This window comes from Thalassophryne amazonica, chromosome 14 (genome assembly GCF_902500255.1).
Source record: "Thalassophryne amazonica chromosome 14, fThaAma1.1, whole genome shotgun sequence".
Taxonomy (NCBI): domain Eukaryota; kingdom Metazoa; phylum Chordata; class Actinopteri; order Batrachoidiformes; family Batrachoididae; genus Thalassophryne; species Thalassophryne amazonica.
Genome location: NC_047116.1, coordinates 45,948,149 through 45,967,083, shown reverse-complemented (window position 1 = coordinate 45,967,083; position 18,935 = coordinate 45,948,149). Strand labels below are relative to the sequence as shown.

Genomic DNA, 18,935 nt, shown 5'->3' with positions numbered 1-18,935 from the left:
CTTGAGACAATCCTGTCTCGGAGGTCTACAGACAATTCCATTGACTTCATGCTTTGTTTGTGCTCTGGCATGCACTGTTAACTGTGGGGACCTTATATGAAGACAGGTGTGTGCCTTTCCAAATCATGTCTAATCAACTGAACTCCAAATAAGCTGTACAAACATCTCAACCCTTTGGGGTCCAGGGTATAATTGTCTGTTTTTTTTTTAATTCATAATTTAGCTTAACTGTTTACTTTGCCTTGTTTTTGAAGCACAACCTCACCTGTGTGACTTTACAGTTTTTTTTCATTCTGATATACTGCATTAACACAATGAACCTAAATTCACAGAAAAAAAATAAAATCCAAATAGAAAAGTTATTTTTTCTTACTAAACCACAAACATGTTTACCAAACCATTTTTATAACTTAGAATGCAAATATAAATTGTAAAAAAAAAAAAATGTCTACAAATGTAGCAAACAACAGTTATATACAACTATTTACATTAACATGCAGGAAACGCTTCAGGTGTTTTTTGTGCAACTATTTACCAAACATTAAGATGCCACACAAATTAACTGTGCCACTCAAAAAAACAATTCCTTTCCAACACAAGACAGAGTGAACATAGTCCTGATCCACAAAAGGAGTGTCACTCATCCTGTTATCCACCTGGAGGCAGTGATGGCATTTGAGTATGCCTTTGGTGGCTTTTTGTTTTATGGCCGTAACATCCTCAGCAAGAACCCCACATGGTTTGGCGATCAACCCACGTGGGGTTGGTGATTTTGATTGGTTGGCACCTGAGCTCAATTCTGAGCTTCATGTCAAATCCTGTGAATATGTATGTACATGTGATTTCCTAGTTTTTTGTTTTGTTTTTTTTAATAAATTTGCAAAAAAAGAATCACATTATCATGGGGTGTTGTGTCGCATTTTGAGGGGAAAAAAAAAATACATTTCATACATTTTGGAATAATGCTGTAGCATAAAATGTGGAAAAAAGTGAAGCCCTGTGAATACTTTGTGGATGCACTGTGAACCTCTGTTAAGTCCCGGTTTCATTTTTACATTTGGTATATTTGTATGAATATGCATCTTGGTAAATGCAGAACTGCATGTCTAGCCATTGAACTCTCCCAAGGACAGAGTGTGGTATACTGTGAGGAATATAAAACAAAATGAGACTCTTTGATTTTGGGGTACATGAACAAAATAAAATTATTATTGAATATTTGCTAATACATAGTGTTGGAAATATGCAACATTTTATCTGCCTTTAGCTCCATTTAAGCCAAACTCGATTAAAATTAGAGGTTATTAAAAACACTTGATCACAGTGTGTCACAATAATTAATTCAATTAATTCTTCTTATGAACAAAACTGTGCTTCCACACACTAGACATGCAACACATTAACACACACTGCATTCAGGTTATTTCTTCTAGTGATAACGGCCAGCCAGGTGACAAAAGAAGGTGATAACACACACTGCAGCGATTAGAGTACCTGTAATTTGAAATTGGGAGGTTGATGTACTGGTCCAAAAAGCCATTGGGTTATCTTTGAAAAGTCTAAAATCCAGCCCTAAGGAATCATGAATTATTGGGTGAAGAGAAACTAATTGTCAGGCCGGCATCATTGTCAGAAATAATAATAAAAAATAATAAAAATAACTAAAAATTAAAAAAGTGTACGTGTGTGTGTGTGCCAGTAGTGATACTGTGGCCACGAGACATTATGAAGAAGTCTTAAAGTATGAAATATCTGCAACATATTCAGTAGCATCTACATAATAGATTTTAAACATTCTGGCAGAAGGTAAACTATATGAAAGTGTGAGGAAATGATGTATAAAAGCAGTAAGTTGCTGCCTGGTAAAAGCATTTGATATCTGTAGAAATCTGAAATTTTACAATCATTTCTGTTTTACAAACAAGGTTCCAACAGCTTCAAGAGAGAGATTTAAGACTGTTTACTCAGAATGACATGCTATAACAAATATTTGAAGGGGGGATATGACACAAATAGCCGAGTGTCCGGGACAAACTTGCCCAAATATTTATTGTAAAAGAACATGATTATTGGTTTAACCCATGCAGCAAAATCTTCCATGAAAAGCCAATTTTCATTCAATTTATTCTTCCAAGTGTGTCTGCTCTGAGTGCTCCAGCATCAAAACAGATTTATTATTTACACTACCTTGCTTTGCATACAAAAGCCTTTCACTAAGTTATATACAGTGCATCTGGAAAGTATTCACAGCACTTCACTTTTTCCACATTTTGTTACAGCCATATTCCAAGATGTACATGATTTCTTAGTTTTTAATGTAGAATTTTGAGGAAAAAAATTAATTTAATCCATTTTGGAATAAGGATGTAACATAAAATGTGGAAAAGTAAAGTGCTGTGACTACTTTTTGGATGCACTATATATATATATATATATATATATATATATATATATGAATTTCTAATGTATGAAGAAAACATTAACAGAGTCCTACTTTCCATCTCTTGGCAATTTTAAAAATTCTGACCTGCTTTAAGAGATTTAAGGCCTTATTTTTAGATGAACAACTTTAGTGGCCTTTAAGACTTTTTAAGGATATGTGTAAACCCTGTACCAAGTGTTAGAATGGGTCCACTAGGAAGACGGGGTAGTGAGATGCAGATGGCACAGTGGAGTAAAAATAATGAAAAAGCACCCAAACAGTCATGTTATTCAAAAATAAAAATGACATGGGTAAATGCTTTTTTCTTTTTTACCTTTTTCTGGGATTTTAAAAACAGGTGTTGTAGATGAAGTCTGTCCATAATCTTTAGCTTTGAAGCTTGATGGCGAATCCTCAGTCTCAGAGTGAGATTTGGGAGTTCCAAAAATCTTCTGCAGGCTATCAGAACCAAAAACAAACTTGGGCGGCAACATCACCATCTTAGAAGGGGTAACCGAAGTCTGAGACCCAGATGCACTTTGACTATTGTCAGATAAGTCCTCTGTATGTTCTCTGGTGGTCTCCTCTAAAACAGTGATTGCAGCCTTACCACATACAGGTGGGACCGTCTTTACAGATCCCGTGAGTCCGGTGTTTTGAGGAGTGAAAACCCTTGATGTTACTGGAGTCAACAGATCCTCTTTTTCATGGGCATTCTTGGCCTCTTCAAAGACCTGTTTGAATATGTTTGCAGTCTCCTGAAGTTTGAATCTCACAGCCAGTTGTTCGATTTTACCCTCACTTCCTTCAGCAAAGTCCAAGGCACTCCAAACCCAGGCCTTCTCGGCACCCTTCATAGGTTCCAGTTTCATGGTCAATGTAATCCAGTGGTTGGCACAAATTTTAAGAACTTGGTCTCGCCTCATTATCAACCTCACCCGCTTTGTGTCATAATTCTGTAAGATCTTGAGGTCGCCAATGCCCCTCTCCTTCCACTGACTAAGGTCTTTATCATATCGATACAGCTTAGCTCTGTGACTAAAGACCACCTGTTCATTTTCCTCACCAGTTGAAATCTCCACCAGGTCAGGCAAAGGAACCACAGGCTCAAAGTAATGACTATCCTTCTCCTCATCCTGGTTAGCCTCCTGTTCATCATCCGTACCAACTGAGGCTTTGCTTTGATTAGGTTTAGTTGGAGACTTAGAAGGACTGATGCCTGGTTGAAAGCTGAAGCTGAACCCACCAGAAGATTCTCCAAAGCGAAAAAGGTTTTTTTGCACAGGGCTGCTGGCAATGGGTGAGGCATAAACTGATGTTTCAGCAGTATCATTTAAAGCATCTTCTCTTAGGTCATAGTTGTCCCACTCCAAAGTGGCACCAGTACTTTCACTGTGAGGCTTAATTGCAAGACTTGAAACATTGCTGGAAGATGGCACCTCTTCCTGACTCTCTGTTTCACCATCTTTGATCTTTGTTTTTTCATCTGTCAGAAAGGACTTCAGGTCTTTCAATCCAGATTTCATTTCCTCTGCTTTCTGAATGAGATGTGCTGTCCTGCCTGTATCAACAAGCTTATGGGGTGTTTGCAATGGAATATCTAACAGCAGTCTCTGACATTCTTCAAATTTCTGCTTAAACTCCTCAGCCAGCTCTGGTGTTTTAAACTTGGCAGCCAGCTGTTCTAGCTTAGCATCACCATCAGAGAAATCATTGGCAAGCCACATCCATGCCTTGTCAGAGCCAGCGAGGGGCTTAAGATTCATGGTGGTGGTAATCCAGTGGTTGGCACATACCTTCAGAACTTGCTCTCTTCTCATTAGCACCCTTAACCTGCCATTAGTGGTGTTTTTAAGAAATTTTAGAGTTCCTACACCACGCTCTTTCCACTGACTGCTGCTGGAATCAAATCTGAATAGTTTGACACGCTGCGAATAAAGTTCTTGCTCATCCTCTTCCCCTGTTACCAGCTCCACCTTTTCAGGCATCTGGACCACTGGTTCAAACTGGATATCATCATGTTCTTCTGTCTTGTACATGTCCTCTTCCTCTGGCCCATTTGAGCCATCTGCCTTTTTAAGAGTTGCTTGGAATGATGAGAATAACTTGTCACCAGCCCCTACAAAACCTTTGAAATTGGGGTCTTTCTTCCCAAACTTGAAATCACTTCCAGCAGCCAAATCTGCAAAAGACAGTGCATTTGGTTTTCCAACAAATAATGGATTTTGATCATGATCTGTTGTATCCAGTGGTGTTGCCAATACACTTTCTTTCTCCTTGTGTTGTTCAGCTATACTTTTCAGAAACATGGAGGCTGACCCTGATGGAACTGTTTGATTTTCAGTTGAGGGAGTTTCTTGAGCAGTGTCTTGACTTCCAAACTTGAAGCTACTTGTGATGGGCATTGAGAAGGAGAAGCCTGAAGGAGTTTTAATTGATCCAGACTGAGGAGCCTCAAATTTGAAAGAAGCAGCAGAGCCTTTGTCTTTGTTTTGACCAAACTGAAAATTGCTGGCAATTCCAAAGTCTGTTATAAAACCAGTTCCTGGACTTTCACTTGAAGTCTTGGTTCCAAAGTTAAAACTGAAGGCAGAGCCTGAGGGAGCAGTGCTGGGTTTTGCATTGGGATTGCTAGTCTGACAGGCCATGCATTGATGGGCAGAGGCCTCATTTCTCACCAGACAAGTGCCACAGTCCCATTGCCCTTCCTTTTTAGAAAACATAGCCCCTAGAGAGGTATCACACTGGGTACTGCTGGAAACACAAGAGGCTGATGCATCATCTCTGACCAGAGAAGTGCTGAAATCCCCCTGTCCGTCCTTCTTTACAAAATCACCAAATCCTGACCTGAATGGTACTGATGGAAAGTCCGATGCTGTTGGAACCTCTGATGTAGATTTAGCAGGAGCGTTGGGATCTGTACACTCCCACTGGTCTGGCTTTTTTCCAACTTGTGTGCTAAATCCAGAGCCAAATGAAATGGCTGCTGCATCAGGAGCTTTTGTGGTGCTAGTTCCAAATGTAAATGAAGAGGGTATAGACGCTGCAAAAGACCCAAAGCCAGAAAAGGGAGAGCCACAAGTACTAGCTTTTGTTGAATCCGTCCCAAATTTGAAAGTAAACTTGGGGACTTTCGTTTCACCAACAGCTTCAGTATCTGACTTTGATGAACAACTGGGATTGGCACTTTGACAAGCAACACAACTCATAGCAGTGGGCTTATTTCTTACACAACACACAGTGCAATCCCATTCCCCTTCTTTAAGAGCAAATCGAGCAGCAAGTGTGTCCTGAGTTTCAAAGGCATTCAAGCTTGCCTCTTTCTTCTCCTGTTGATCAAGTTTGTCTTCTGACACAATTTTTTGTGCTTCCTCAAATTTGGCTCTGAATAGAGACGCCTCATCTACTGTTTTGAAGCGGATAGCCAGCTGCTCAGGCTTTGGTTCCTCATCTGCATAATCAATGGCATTCCAAACCCAGGATTTGTCTGAACCAGCATTCGGTTTAAGTAGCATATCAGCAGTGATATAGTGATTTGCACAGATCTTAAGGACTTGCTCTCTTCTCATTAAAAGGCGGACTTTTCCCTTAGTAGTGTGTTTTAGGATTTTAACATTGCCAATGCCACGTTCCTTCCACTCCTTTGTCTCTGTGTCAAAACGATATAGCTTTGCCCGATTGCAAAACATTTCTTCTTCCTCTTCTTCACCAGTTTTCACATCAACTTTATCAGGAAGAGACACAATGGGTTCAAAATGAGGGCCATCCTCATCTTCATCAACTTCACTACTGTCATTGTCACGCTCCACTGTCTTTTGCTCTTCTGCAGTATTGCCCATACCAAACACTGGCTTAATGTCCTCCCCAAATTTAAATGGTTTCTCCACCTGTCCAAACAGACATGACCCTCCTGTACTCTGAACTGGAGGATTCTCTGGAACCCCATCCACTTTTGTAGGAATGTCTGAAGTAAGAAGTCCAAGAAGACTTTCACTATGCTTGGCTGGAGAAGTTGAGAAAGGGAAACGTCCATCATTGGATTTAAAACTGGTATTGAATTTAAAAGCAGCTGAAGGTGCAGACTTGACAGCTGTGCCTCCTCCAAAGCTAGGCACTGTGGAGATTTCGGCAGGAGTTTCCTGGCTGATGGAGAGCTTTCCAAAGTCCACTGGCTTCCCCTCAGTGTTTGTTGCAGGCTGAACAGGAACTATGGATGGTTTGGTGAAGTACCCAGGTTCAGGTAGAGAGGGGTTAGTGGTTTGCGGAGTTGCATTCTGGCTAAAAAAGTCTTCAGTGTATGGAGAAAGGAGGCCAGTGACTGGTGATTCAAAACGATGAGGGGCAAAGACTTGGTCTTGAGGAGGGTAAATGCAGGCTGGAGCAGACTGTAATGGGGGTGTATGAGTGGGCTGCTGGTAGGCATACATATTCTGCTGAGATGGCATACGGTTCACACTGTACATTGGGCCCTGTTAAAATGGAGAGAAAAAAATTATTACATAACAAAAAAGACAAATATGCTCCATCATATAAACATATACCAAATACTACATCACTAGGGCTGCAGCTATCGATTATTCTGGCGATTAATCGAGTAATTGGATAAAAAGTACTTTTGCATTTTTAACAACATCAACAGTCCAGGGCTCTCCCTAAACAATGGCACAATGTCGCTGCGTCATCACGGAGATTGTCAAATTTAGTGTATCCCTGTTTTCTTGGGTAATCATTTATCTTTTTCACATCTTTACAAGTTTTGGATCTTTCCTGGTGTCAGGAGCTCAGCCAAAGTCTTGACATTTTGCTGAAATAGCGATGATGTGGCTTTCTGTTTTTTGTTTTCCCCAACTTGTAAAATTTAACCATTTTTTTTTTAAATTTATTTATTTATTTTTTAAGGTTGTGAACTGGGTCCCTGCGTGATTTTTTTTTTAATACCTCTTTCTCTGCTATTCAGCCAATGCATTTCAGCTGGAGGTTGAACATACACTCAGTGAAAATCTGAGCAAAACACAGAAGGAAGAGTGGACTTCTTCCAGAGACTGTCAGTGTGTCCGGGGACGGAGCTGTGAGGGCAGTGCTGAGCCGCTCAACGGCGAGAGAGAGGCAGCCACTGGCCGCCGCGTGAATAGCCACTACCCACATAGAGCGGAGAGCAGGCAGTAGACGAAACGCTGTTTTTTTTAAACGCTGTTTGAAAGCTGTAGCTATTGGGCTAATTTAATAAGCGCTTACACAGCTTATGCATGTTCTAGTCTTCTTCTGTTTGTTTATCTGGGGACTTTACAGCACCATACACAGGCCTGGCATATGTACTACAACATTAAACGAAGCTTCAAGGCACAGAATTTGCCTCAAATATTTTTTGTAATCAAATTATTCGAGTTACTCAACTAATCATTTCAGCCCTATACATCACTGCAGTTACAATTACTGTTATTTTAATCCAAATGAAGTATCACCTTATTGGATAAGTGTAGTGTAAAATAAGATAAATGCACCAAACTGTCCATCTGATTAGGGATTCCACAATAATGACTACTTCAACATACTGTATAATATATCCATGACCTAAACTTTTGTGACCTCGACACTGGCAGTTATGTTTATGTGCGGCTGTTTACACAAGAATATTGCCAACATGATTATAGAATCATGATTTTCACTCATGAAAATGAGTAATTAGCTCTTCCCCCACGAAACATAAGGCAAAGAAACAGGGGGAATAATACAGAAAGATGTTTTTCCTCTAGTCATGCTACCACCGCTATCCCCTCCACTCTGTGTCAAGCCTTAGTTACAGTACAGTGCCAAGTCTAACGCTGTAGCTTTCCTCGATAGTCACCTTCTTGAACAGTCGATCAGTTTTTGGGAACTTCAGTCTCTGGACACATTTACCATACTGTTTGTACTTTTTAATAATGAAGACATAAATCAGTGTCTTGGAAATATTCATTATCCATCCCTTGACTTGTTTGAAGAAATATGGATGTAAAGGTGATGGTTTACATGTATTACACTAAAGGGTGTGCACGCATACCTGTGTGCGCACCCTTTAGTGCAACACCATCACACCATCATTTTGGCTTTTTGATTTTTATTTTTCATTCATGATTTAGAAATTACATTTCTATGTGAGTTTAAAGGATATATTTTTAGAACTTTTAATGTAAAAACCCTGATTTTTTTCTTTTGCCATAATGAAAAAAATTAAAACATGAAAAAGCTCAAGGGGGTACAAACTTTTTCACGTCACTGTACTTTTTATCCGCTCTTGCATGTTTAAGAGTTTGAAGGTAGTGTGTCTAAATAAAAGCATACAATTACTTAAAATAACTCCTAAAATTAATAGTTACCTTGGTGGGAGTTACACTTGTTGCCGTGCCCAAAAGATACTGAGAATTGTAAGCAGGAGACTGATTGTAGTAAACAGAGGGACCTGAGGTGGAGACTTAAGCAGATACATATAGCACATTAAGAATTAGATACTCTTTCTTAAGCATATTTTCTTCACAACAAAACTCCCACAAAAATATGAGACTAAACAATGAAACAGCCTAGTTCTATGTGCTGACCTGTTAGAGGTGCCCCATAGTAGGAGGTATAATGGTCTGGCAGCCCCTCAGCCCCATAGCTCTCTCCATACATCTTGTGATGAGGAGAACCTGCAGCGCCTAAGGAGCTGCATCTCATATCATGAACTTCATTCTGCAAAACAAAGCACATGGTGAGACTGATGGTATTAAGGGGTATAAAATGAAGCAAATGCCACAATCTGCCTTTTGCTAATGCAACATGACGCTTCTTGTTGATGGGCACAGGGACACATGGTCCATAATGCTTTTAGTGTGACGTTACAGTTAATACTGCAGTATTTTCATGATCAACAAGAAAACCCAAACCCCATAAAACAGGGATCACCCACCCTGCCCTGCATGTTTTCCATGTGTCCGTACGTACGTACTGCATACCACAGTTTATTAGTAAAGTGCAAGCAGGTAATCTTAAAAAGCAGGGTTGGAAACTGTTAAGAATAAATGAAAATATATGTTATTTTACTTATAATTAGCTTTGCATGCTAACAATGCTAAAAGTTACCAAACTGAATAAAAGGTTTTGTGTTCATTTTCAAAAAGTAACAAATGTTTAGAAGTATGTACACCATGCAGGTTTAAATGAACTAGATACTGTATTGAATGAATGAAGTTGAATAGAGTGTATACTTGTGCCATAATGTGTTTTAAGGGTTTTATCATGATGTCAAATGAATGAAAATGTGTATGACTATGCGTTGATAGGTGTTCAACTGATTTATGATGGTTTTGAAATGATACAATATTATACGGTTTGATTAATGATTGAAATATGTGCTTATGATTAATTGTATTGAATATATTGAACTGCTGACAGGTGTGTTGACTCTCAAATCAGTCAAGTGTTTTGGGTTAAGGTTTTCATAAATATATGCTTAAGTAGGGTGTAACATGTTGGTTTAAAACATGTCAGACATTGACCATTTTAATAAAGTCATGACTAATGCCTGACATGATGTTTCATGATATGTTCAAAGGTCATGAGGTCAAGATACATACTGCAAATAATAATGCCTCTGTTCATAATCTAATGGTTTGTACATTTATGTTTGAACTATGCTGATCAATAATGAACAGTTGAATGACTGTATTGTTCAAAATTAATTGCTGCTTCTGCATTCTGTAAAATGTAAGTGATTTGATATTTTGACTGTGAAAGAACTTTGTTTCCACAGGGAAGAACAATGACTAGATTATGTGTTATCGGGGAGGCAACCTTGAAAGTGTCTGTAGAGACATTAACGCCACTAAAACTAAACACATGGACCTGTTCTCATACGGAGCTGAAAAGAAAACAGAGATTAATTAAGTAGTTACACTTTGCCGTAAAAGGCAGAAACTGGGGGTGTATGTACTGGCAATCTCTGCACCCAGGGCACTTATCAAATCAGTTCCCATCACAACGTTGGACATTAAGGATTAACAACAATGCCTGCTTTATTCCATGGACTTACATGTTTTGTGCTGAGACTGAGGACGTGTGGGACTGAGCGCCCTGCCCGGACAGATTGACGTGCGGGACTGGGAGTCCCGCCCAGACAGATTTCTGAACTGCAAGCTTAAAAAACTCTGTTTTTGAAAGAAGTGTGTTCTTTTTGCTGCACATGCTGTGGGTATCAGTTTTTGTGGCATTAAAGACGTGTATGCATTCTGAACCCATTTTTGCGCAAAGATGAATGATTTTTGATGACTGATCTGGTAGGATTAACTTGAATTTAAATTATTGTTGTTCTGTGTTCTCTTGCACTGCCCACGGACTCACGAGGGGAAACCTGAGATTTCTATGTTTTGAGTAAAGGTTATTTTTGTAGGAAGGTGTTTTTTCCCCAACATAACCCCAGCAATAAACCTAAGTATTGACAAGATGACCAGACCAGTTTGGCTACACTCCTGACCTTTAATGCTTCAACTTGCTGACATAGCATCTGGAGAAGGCTCTTCTGGTCCTCCACCCAATGTGGTGGTGTCTTTGGAGAAATCTTAACAACCAAAGGATGAAATAAATTTATGTGAACAAAAATGTATAATAAACATTTATAAATGTAGGCAGTCAACTGGTCTTCTTAATATCCAACATACCAGGTGTAGCTTGGAAGGAGAGGCGATGCTTTTGTTAGGGGAGGGGGTACTAAACTTAACCCGGGATACAGTGGCATTGGTTTCTGTGAGATGCACAGGACTGGAGTGGGCTGGCCCACCTCGAGCCTCTTCTTCCTCTTCATCCATTGCTTCCCCACTTTCCCCCAGCTGTTGTTTAACATCATTCAGAAGATCTACAACTTCCTCCATAGAAACAGGCAACTGGAACAGGAAATGCAGTGAATGATCCGACAGTGATAAAATTAGTTCCATTTACAAGCAAACATAACAGGTGGCTATGTGGGATAGGAGTTGGACTAGCAACATATAGAACAGTGTTCATTTCCAGCTGTGTGCATCTTTGGACAAGGACTTCATATGCACCGCTATGGCTTCTCAGCTACTTTATACTATGGTGTCTGGGGATAAGCACTGGTCTGATGGGCCTTAAAACCTATATAGTACTCATTTCTTCTTCTTCATGTAAAGGCGTAAATGTAAACTGTTCACCATGACATCTTGAGCATTAATTGTAGTTAAAAAGAAAAAAGAAAAACAAAACAGTGCCCTACTTTCTCTACGTCATCTGCATTTGCATGGTAGATCTTCAACAGGTACGTTCTCAGTTTCCTTAGGAATGTGATGCATCTGTCCTGGGTCTCCTCAATCCCACTGCTGGCCTCCTCTGACAACCGCTGGTAGATCTATCAAGGAATCAAAGTCCATTATAGCAACAAAGAGCAACTACAAGAGCAGCCAAGAGTGAATTCCTCTGACAGCCAACAAAGGATGGCAGCCAGAATGACGACTTATGGGACTATGCAACAGACTTCCTTCCACAGTTCCTTTCCATTTCACCCAGAATAGCAAATTAGGGCACACTCTTTGATGCATCATTGTAACTTCTTGATACATCTTTGTCAATCTTGATATACATAGTAGTTACAGCCATCATTGGTGCCAGTTTTGAAATCAGGGTGAAATTTTCGAGCTGTTAAAATTTTATCCCGATTAACCAACTCACCAACTCATCACCAGTGTGTGGTAACTTCTGGTTATTCATAGTCTTAACAGCTATCAATCATGTTCAAACATCTTTAAATGGGGTATTCCTAGCAAGTACAGCTTGAAACTTGTTTGATTGCGCTCCATCAAGGTAAAAATTTGAAGCAATGTTTGTTGCGGTTCTGGCCGAAGGCGCAGTCAAGCACAGCTCCTTGCTTTCATTTCTGGGCAGGTGCCACTTTATAAGCCAGCCAAGCCAGGGTAAGACGATTCATCCTGTTTTTTTGTACCTTTTTTTGGATTATGAGTGAACATAATAGAACGCCACTGTGTGGAATAGGAGTGTTACTGAGAGATTATGTCCATCTGTGAAGACTTTAACAAAGTTACTGCAAACACAACATCTTAACATAGTGGAAATGTTTGTACAGCGCACATCACGTGGCAAGGTTGACTAAGCTGATCTCTCATGGCTAATATTTGTAGGAGCCACATCCAAGGGCTGCATAAGGAGGTGGCAGATCACCAAAATTTGAATGAGTTCGGTCCTGATTCAAGAAGCATCACAAAGGATTTTGTTCAAATCTGGTCTACATTTGGGATAACATTGGTATAACATTTGGGATGTTATCCACAAACATGCTCATGATGTCAGTAACTCATCAGTTAGTAGACAAAACAACTCTGACCAAAAAATAATAAATTCCCAATTACATTGTATAAAGGTCCAATTTCCTTACCCGGGCCAAATGCCAGACAGATGACAAGTTATTGATGGTTTCAAAAGTAGCAATGGCCTCTTCTGTCTTGCCTTCAATGTCAAGAAGAGTAGCAAATGCTATTGTTGCATCTTCTTCATAGCCTCTTACAGATGAAAACTGAGGAAGGTCGCATAAAAAAAAATTATAAGTCAATGGGCAACTTACATCTGTCATTAGAAATATTTTTTTGATTTTTTTTTTTTTTACAGTTCCATAGCCATATATGTGACTTCCAAGGAAGCCACAGTGGAAATCTGTTCTAAGCTTGGGCAATAGCTTTCAGTTCAGTGCATCAATCATGACAAAAGAATTACACAATGCAATCAAAAACTTTCATGTGACCCCTGTAAGGAACGTTAAAAAAAAAAAAAAAAAAAAAAAAAAAAAAAAAAAAAAAAAAAAAATCACACTCCATCCCAAGGCTTTGAAAAGTGTGGAGAAATGTTTTCCCCTTGATGTTGAACACAACATGCATAATTTCAGACAATCCAATCTAGTATGACTGTATGCAGTTTGCCTTTCGGCTGCCCGTGGTCATCACAGCACAACTGGGATATGGCACAACTATTACGCCAGATGCCCTTCCTGACACAAGGCCAATTCTACATGGAGTAACACACACAGCCCCTGGTCTTCCCAAACAGTCTACCAACCAAGTACTAATCAGGACCTACTCTACTTCCCTTCTGTCATCTGACATGATCAGGTGTCCATAGAGTTGGAAATAAGCCTGATGTGCAAAAGATGACATGTATGGATATACTGGAGTGTGCAAATCCTACAGAATTCATTTTCTCTGCCTTGTTTGACTCCATGATGGATTTCAATTTGTTAAGCATCTCCAGCCAAGGTGGAAAGAGGATAAAAAAGCCTGTGTGTACCTTCAGAGCAGCAATAATGTCTACACCTGCTGGATGAAATACAGTTACCCACCCAAACACCACCAGGATAATGATACAATGACAAAAAAAAACAAAACAGAATCTAATTATTTAAAACACAAATATGAAACAAAAATGAGCAAGTTTCATAGATAATAATTTAGGAATTTTCAGATCAGAGAATACTACCATAATAATAGAAGATATAACCACCTAATATTCTAAAATTTATATAATAATGGGTAATTAAAACAGCATTAACCTGAATATCCTTGGAAGAAAAATGTTTGAAGAGAGGATCAAGAGGCTCTGGGATACTGCGTCTGTTTTTGATCCTGCTCAGCAGTGGAAGGACAACTTTCCAGTAGTGGACACTGCGACCAATGTATTCCTTCTGGTCATAGTATGAGTTTGCTCCAACACCCTGTTATTTGACAAAGAAACAGTTGATGAAAATGTTACATAAGCTTAATGCATGGATGACAGTTTATTGTGTACATGTCTTTGAAGACACATAGCTTCTTCAGTTGTTACACATACTGAAGTTACTAAATATCTATTGAGAAACATTAAGTGGCAGCAAGTGAGTGATAGAAAAGAGCAGGTGTGGTGGACTTTGCAGCTGCAGAATCTGGCTGGGTACCAAATCATCTGAGTGTCTTTTATGTGGCTCTACATCGATTTTAGTGCATGACTACTCCCATGTATCGAGCAAATAAAGACGTCTTTTTCACTGACTGTTTTACTGTTTTGAATGTAGGATGCCAACACTGATGTTCACATTGTTTAGGTCACAAATGCACACTGAGTTGTGCTTTGCTTTTATCTTGTCATTGTGCACATACACCTTATGGTCAGAGATTGACATACACTCATATGAAGGTCACTGCAGTATTGAACTTTCATTATTAGAGGTGGTACTATTTTGGGCAGTCAGCACAGGTGATCGGGACTATCCACCTACCAAACAATCAGCGATCAGACAAATGGACTGCATTTATATAGCGCTTTTCCATCTGCATCAGACGCTCAAAGCACTTTACAAATATGACTCACATTCACCCAGATGTGAGGGTGCTGCCATACAAGGATCCTCTGGTCTCAAGCCCAGTCCTTTAACCACCAGACCATCAACTCCCCAGACAGCAATAAAGCCTCATGGGGCACTTTAATTTTGAAGAGAGCCAGGCGATCATATGCCAGTAGAGCAGACATCTCAGTAGGCGTAAAACAGCAGAAGCAGGGCAGCAGCAAACAGATCAGTGAGAAAGCGAGGGAGCTGGCTTGCCAACACAGGCGCCATATTAATTGGGCCATTAGACCTCCTTCCTTATACCATCCACATTGTGTCACACACCAATTCCACTGGCAGAAAAATATCCCTACATTACCACCACTGGTCGTAAAAGCTGGTACAGTGCTGTTACAGTCGAATGCCTCATCTTTACACCTCTAAACACACCTCTGGTCACCAAGGCCAAACAATTCAATCTTTATTTTATCTAACCAAAAACATTACTCCACATGTTTTTTTTCTTTGTCCGGTCCAGCTGCAAACTTGAGACATGCTTGAAAGTGTCGATTTTTGAACAATGGTTTCTTTTCTTTAGAATGCAGCCCCTCAGTCCGCAGTGAAGTAAGACCATGACAGTGGTGCTCCAGTAGTTTCCCCATTTATGACAGCCATGTGTCTTGGTGGTTCCTGATCTTCCAAATCAATTCCTCTTAGCAGTGACAGCTTAGATGGTCTTCCAAACCTTGGCAAAGTGGCTCCACCTCCCAATAACGTATGTTATGGTTGTTTGTAGAGCCCGACCGATATGAATATTTTGGGGAGTAATATGATAGACATTAGGAAATAAAAAATTTACAATGCCAATATACATTAAAAATGGCAATGATTACTAACATGTTTACAAACCCTTATGACAATGAAATGTAACTGAGGCTTGACATTTCTCATTTTAAACATGAGCACGTTTGTAAATAACTAGAACTAACAAACCACCAACCAGCGGTGGGCACAGTTCCGCTAATCCACTAATTATCCAAGATAATGTTTTAGCTTGGATTAGCTTTTCAGATAACTTTGAAAACCGTCATTGGACCAATTGTCTTCCGATAAGCTTTGGTCCAATAATTTTTAGATAGCTAACATGTTTTTGGAGGTGAAGTGAATAAATCTGAAACAGTTAAAAACCTTTGTTAAGTAGGGTATCAAAGATTTTAGCACTTACCTGTTGAATGTTTTGTAGCAGATAAACAGCTCTATTCTCTGTAAACAGAGAAAAGCTGGTTTCAGGAGAAACCACTATGTCAGATAAGAGCTGGTCACAAGATAATTTCTCTTGACACCATACTAACTCACCGACAATATCACCCAAGTCATCCAGAGGCATACAGTTTTATGGTTAAAATTTTAACCAAACTAATTTCTGACATGTTATTTAAATTAATGTCACTTCTGAAGTTTTATCAAGTGAAAACATCAGCTATATGTTTTAAAGTATTGCACTAATTTTGAAGGTTTTAGTGTAGACATGCTGTGTCCAGTGCATTATGGGCAATCTCAGCACAGTCACGACAGGAGAAATGCATTTGAAACGCTCTGATCAGACTCCACACGGACAACAGTATTAAATCTTTGTATATTGTGCCTAAAACTCTCGTGAATATATTTTCTGGGTTTATAAACGTAGCTATTGTGTTTGTTTTATGTAAAAATGCCAAAAGAAGCTCGGGTTGCTTCTCCATTATTTTCAATTGAAATCACTGAGTTGCAATCGATTCCTGCTTGCTTTATAACATCCTGCTTATTGTCCTCCAACACTGTTTGTCATCTTTGTTCCAGAGTAATATATATAAGATGTCTGAAATTCAGTTTGAATTTATTCAATTCCACACAGATTAAACGTAGCACATGCATTTGGAATATTTGTTCTGGCAAATTTTCACAGTCTCTACTGCCATCTACTGGCCAGTAGTGTTCATGGCAGCATTCGCCCTAAGCATTGAGATATCCCATAATCCTTTGCACACCTGAGCTGTTGCAGCCTCTTGCAGCAGCTAAAGAAATAAAAATGTACATTTTTGTTGTATAATGTTCATTTACAATAGTCGTTTTGGATTCCGTCGTTTAAACCGCAGCAACTCTGTCACACAAAGAAAAAAAAAAACCTAAACTGGTATGCAAAGGATTATGGGTCTGAGCGTCTGAGAGCCAGTAGATGGCAGTGTCCTATGCATTTTGACCCCGGTTATATCAGACGATTGTTTAATCACAACTTGACTTTTGGCTTGGAAATGGCTTTTTTTTTTTACATGAATGAATGGCATGTTTAATAAATGGCATATTTTACAAAAGCACATTTATATGTAAATACCAACACAAACACACGTCACATTGTGTTGGTTTTTACATAGAATGAATGAGACAACCAATCAGTGTTAGTGGAGGCTCATTTACCCTAATCCCTTTGGCATTTGTCTGTATTTATTACAAAACTTCAAAAATGTAAAGATATGTGTCATATTTTAGCTTTGTACAAATGACAGAATTGACATACTGAGTTATTCTATTCGGATTAAATTTTTTTTTATATCAAAACCATAAGTCAAAACTGCTTTATTTTCCAAGATCTCTGCCTCACAGCGACACGGCTATATTCTGTTAAGGAATAATGATGTGTTTTGCGTGTGTGTGTGTGCGCAGAGTTGAGCTGAGCTTCTCTCAGCTGCTTCACTGCTGCAAAATATGTAGTAAACAGGAGCTTCCAGCAGTGGGCAGAGCGCACAAAGACAGAAGTGCTGACTCATTGTTTGGGTCTGTAGTCACCTTTAATGCTACCAGAGGCGATCGTGGTGTTAAAACTCTAAATCAGCTTGTTAGTAGTTGTTGCAAGTGTACCGGAGACAATACTGAAGGTTATCGGCTAGCTGTAGCTTCCGATAATTTTTTGGGTTGTTTACCGGTTTAGCTTTATAAAAGATAACTTTTCAATTAGCTGATTAGCTGTTATTGAAGCTAACTTTTTGGTTAGCTGTGACCACCACTACAACCAAAGTATGTCATACCTTCATTTAAATTGGCAGTCACTGTGCTGCATTGCTCAGCATTTGGAGAAAACAGACTGTTTATTTTGGCCCCATCCAGCTGTCTGTCTATATGGCAACCACTTGTCTAGTGTCCCTGTAAAACACCCACACTGATTGAAGATGAATGTCAGCTAAGAACGTAAGAATGCTGTCAGCTGGATAAACGATAAAAAGGCACCATTTCCAACAGAGAACGTGGTTCTTTGCAGAGCTTAAATTTTCATATGGGCAAATATAATGCTGATACAGATATATCTGTGAAAAGCTCATATTGGTCAATATTATCAGTCAACCAACAGAACGGTCAGGCTATAGTTGTTTGAACTGTTTATGTATGGTTGTTAGAAATGATCTTAGAATTCACAGTTGTTTTGAAAATGGTCCGAGAGACATCTGTGACTGGTGTAAATCCATGATCCTCATCCAAATCTGCACCACGTCCCTTGAACTTTCCCACTGCACTGTGTTGGTGAATCCAGTGAGTGTTACTGAAGAAATCCTTTTTATGTTGGCAAAGAGAAGACCACCAGCTTCAGTCAAACATGGTCACAAACAGGATGTTACGAAGTCTTTGCAAGATGAGACATTTTGAAGTTTTCAGCACCACTGAATTAATAAGTGGGTGTTTGTATAATGCATTTCAATAAGCACAATCAATTATACTTTTTGCACAAAAAGAACAATTGAAAGACATCACTGAAAACCCAATACTGTCAAGAGTTATGCTCATGAATATATGCCTTTTGTAACCTCTGTTAACCACAGTACTTCATGTGCAAAATAACTATGTAATGTCCTAACATGAACACTAATTTATAAATATTTCACTCAACTACATTCATTAGTCTAGTAAATTATTATAATGGAGCACATTTACAAGTACAAAAACAAAATTTTAAAGTCCTCTCCCCCTTGTCCCAAACTTATATTTCAGTACTGAGGTGTAAAACGTGTCTGTTTACCGTCTGGCCGAGACACTGAGCCCAGCGAATGACCAGTGCTGGCTGGAGTCCATGTTTCTCTCCGGTTCTTAGCGTGTTCAAGCCATGCTGGACAATCATTCGGAGTTTCGCTGACATGCCAGGACTAAAAGTAAGTA

General features: G+C 39.2%; 1 protein-coding gene across 2 annotated transcripts in view; it reads right to left on the bottom strand.

Moving 5' to 3' along the window:
* The window catches only part of ranbp2 (RAN binding protein 2), a 58,306-nt gene that overhangs the window by 18,542 nt on the left and 20,829 nt on the right, over positions 1-18,935 (bottom strand). Inside the window, exons 12-21 of one of the 2 annotated variants that reach the window (XM_034186415.1) lie at positions 18,799-18,922; positions 14,004-14,165; positions 12,840-12,977; positions 11,667-11,798; positions 11,095-11,316; positions 10,911-10,994; positions 8,998-9,130; positions 8,779-8,873; positions 2,757-6,891; positions 1,495-1,572 (exon numbers count right to left, since the gene is read on the bottom strand). In XM_034186415.1, coding sequence (XP_034042306.1) covers positions 1,495-1,572; positions 2,757-6,891; positions 8,779-8,873; positions 8,998-9,130; positions 10,911-10,994; positions 11,095-11,316; positions 11,667-11,798; positions 12,840-12,977; positions 14,004-14,165; positions 18,799-18,922 — 5,303 coding nt within the window. The remainder of the gene's footprint in view (positions 1-1,494; positions 1,573-2,756; positions 6,892-8,778; positions 8,874-8,997; positions 9,131-10,910; positions 10,995-11,094; positions 11,317-11,666; positions 11,799-12,839; positions 12,978-14,003; positions 14,166-18,798; positions 18,923-18,935) is intronic. The other variant, XM_034186414.1, reaches the window with a different exon arrangement.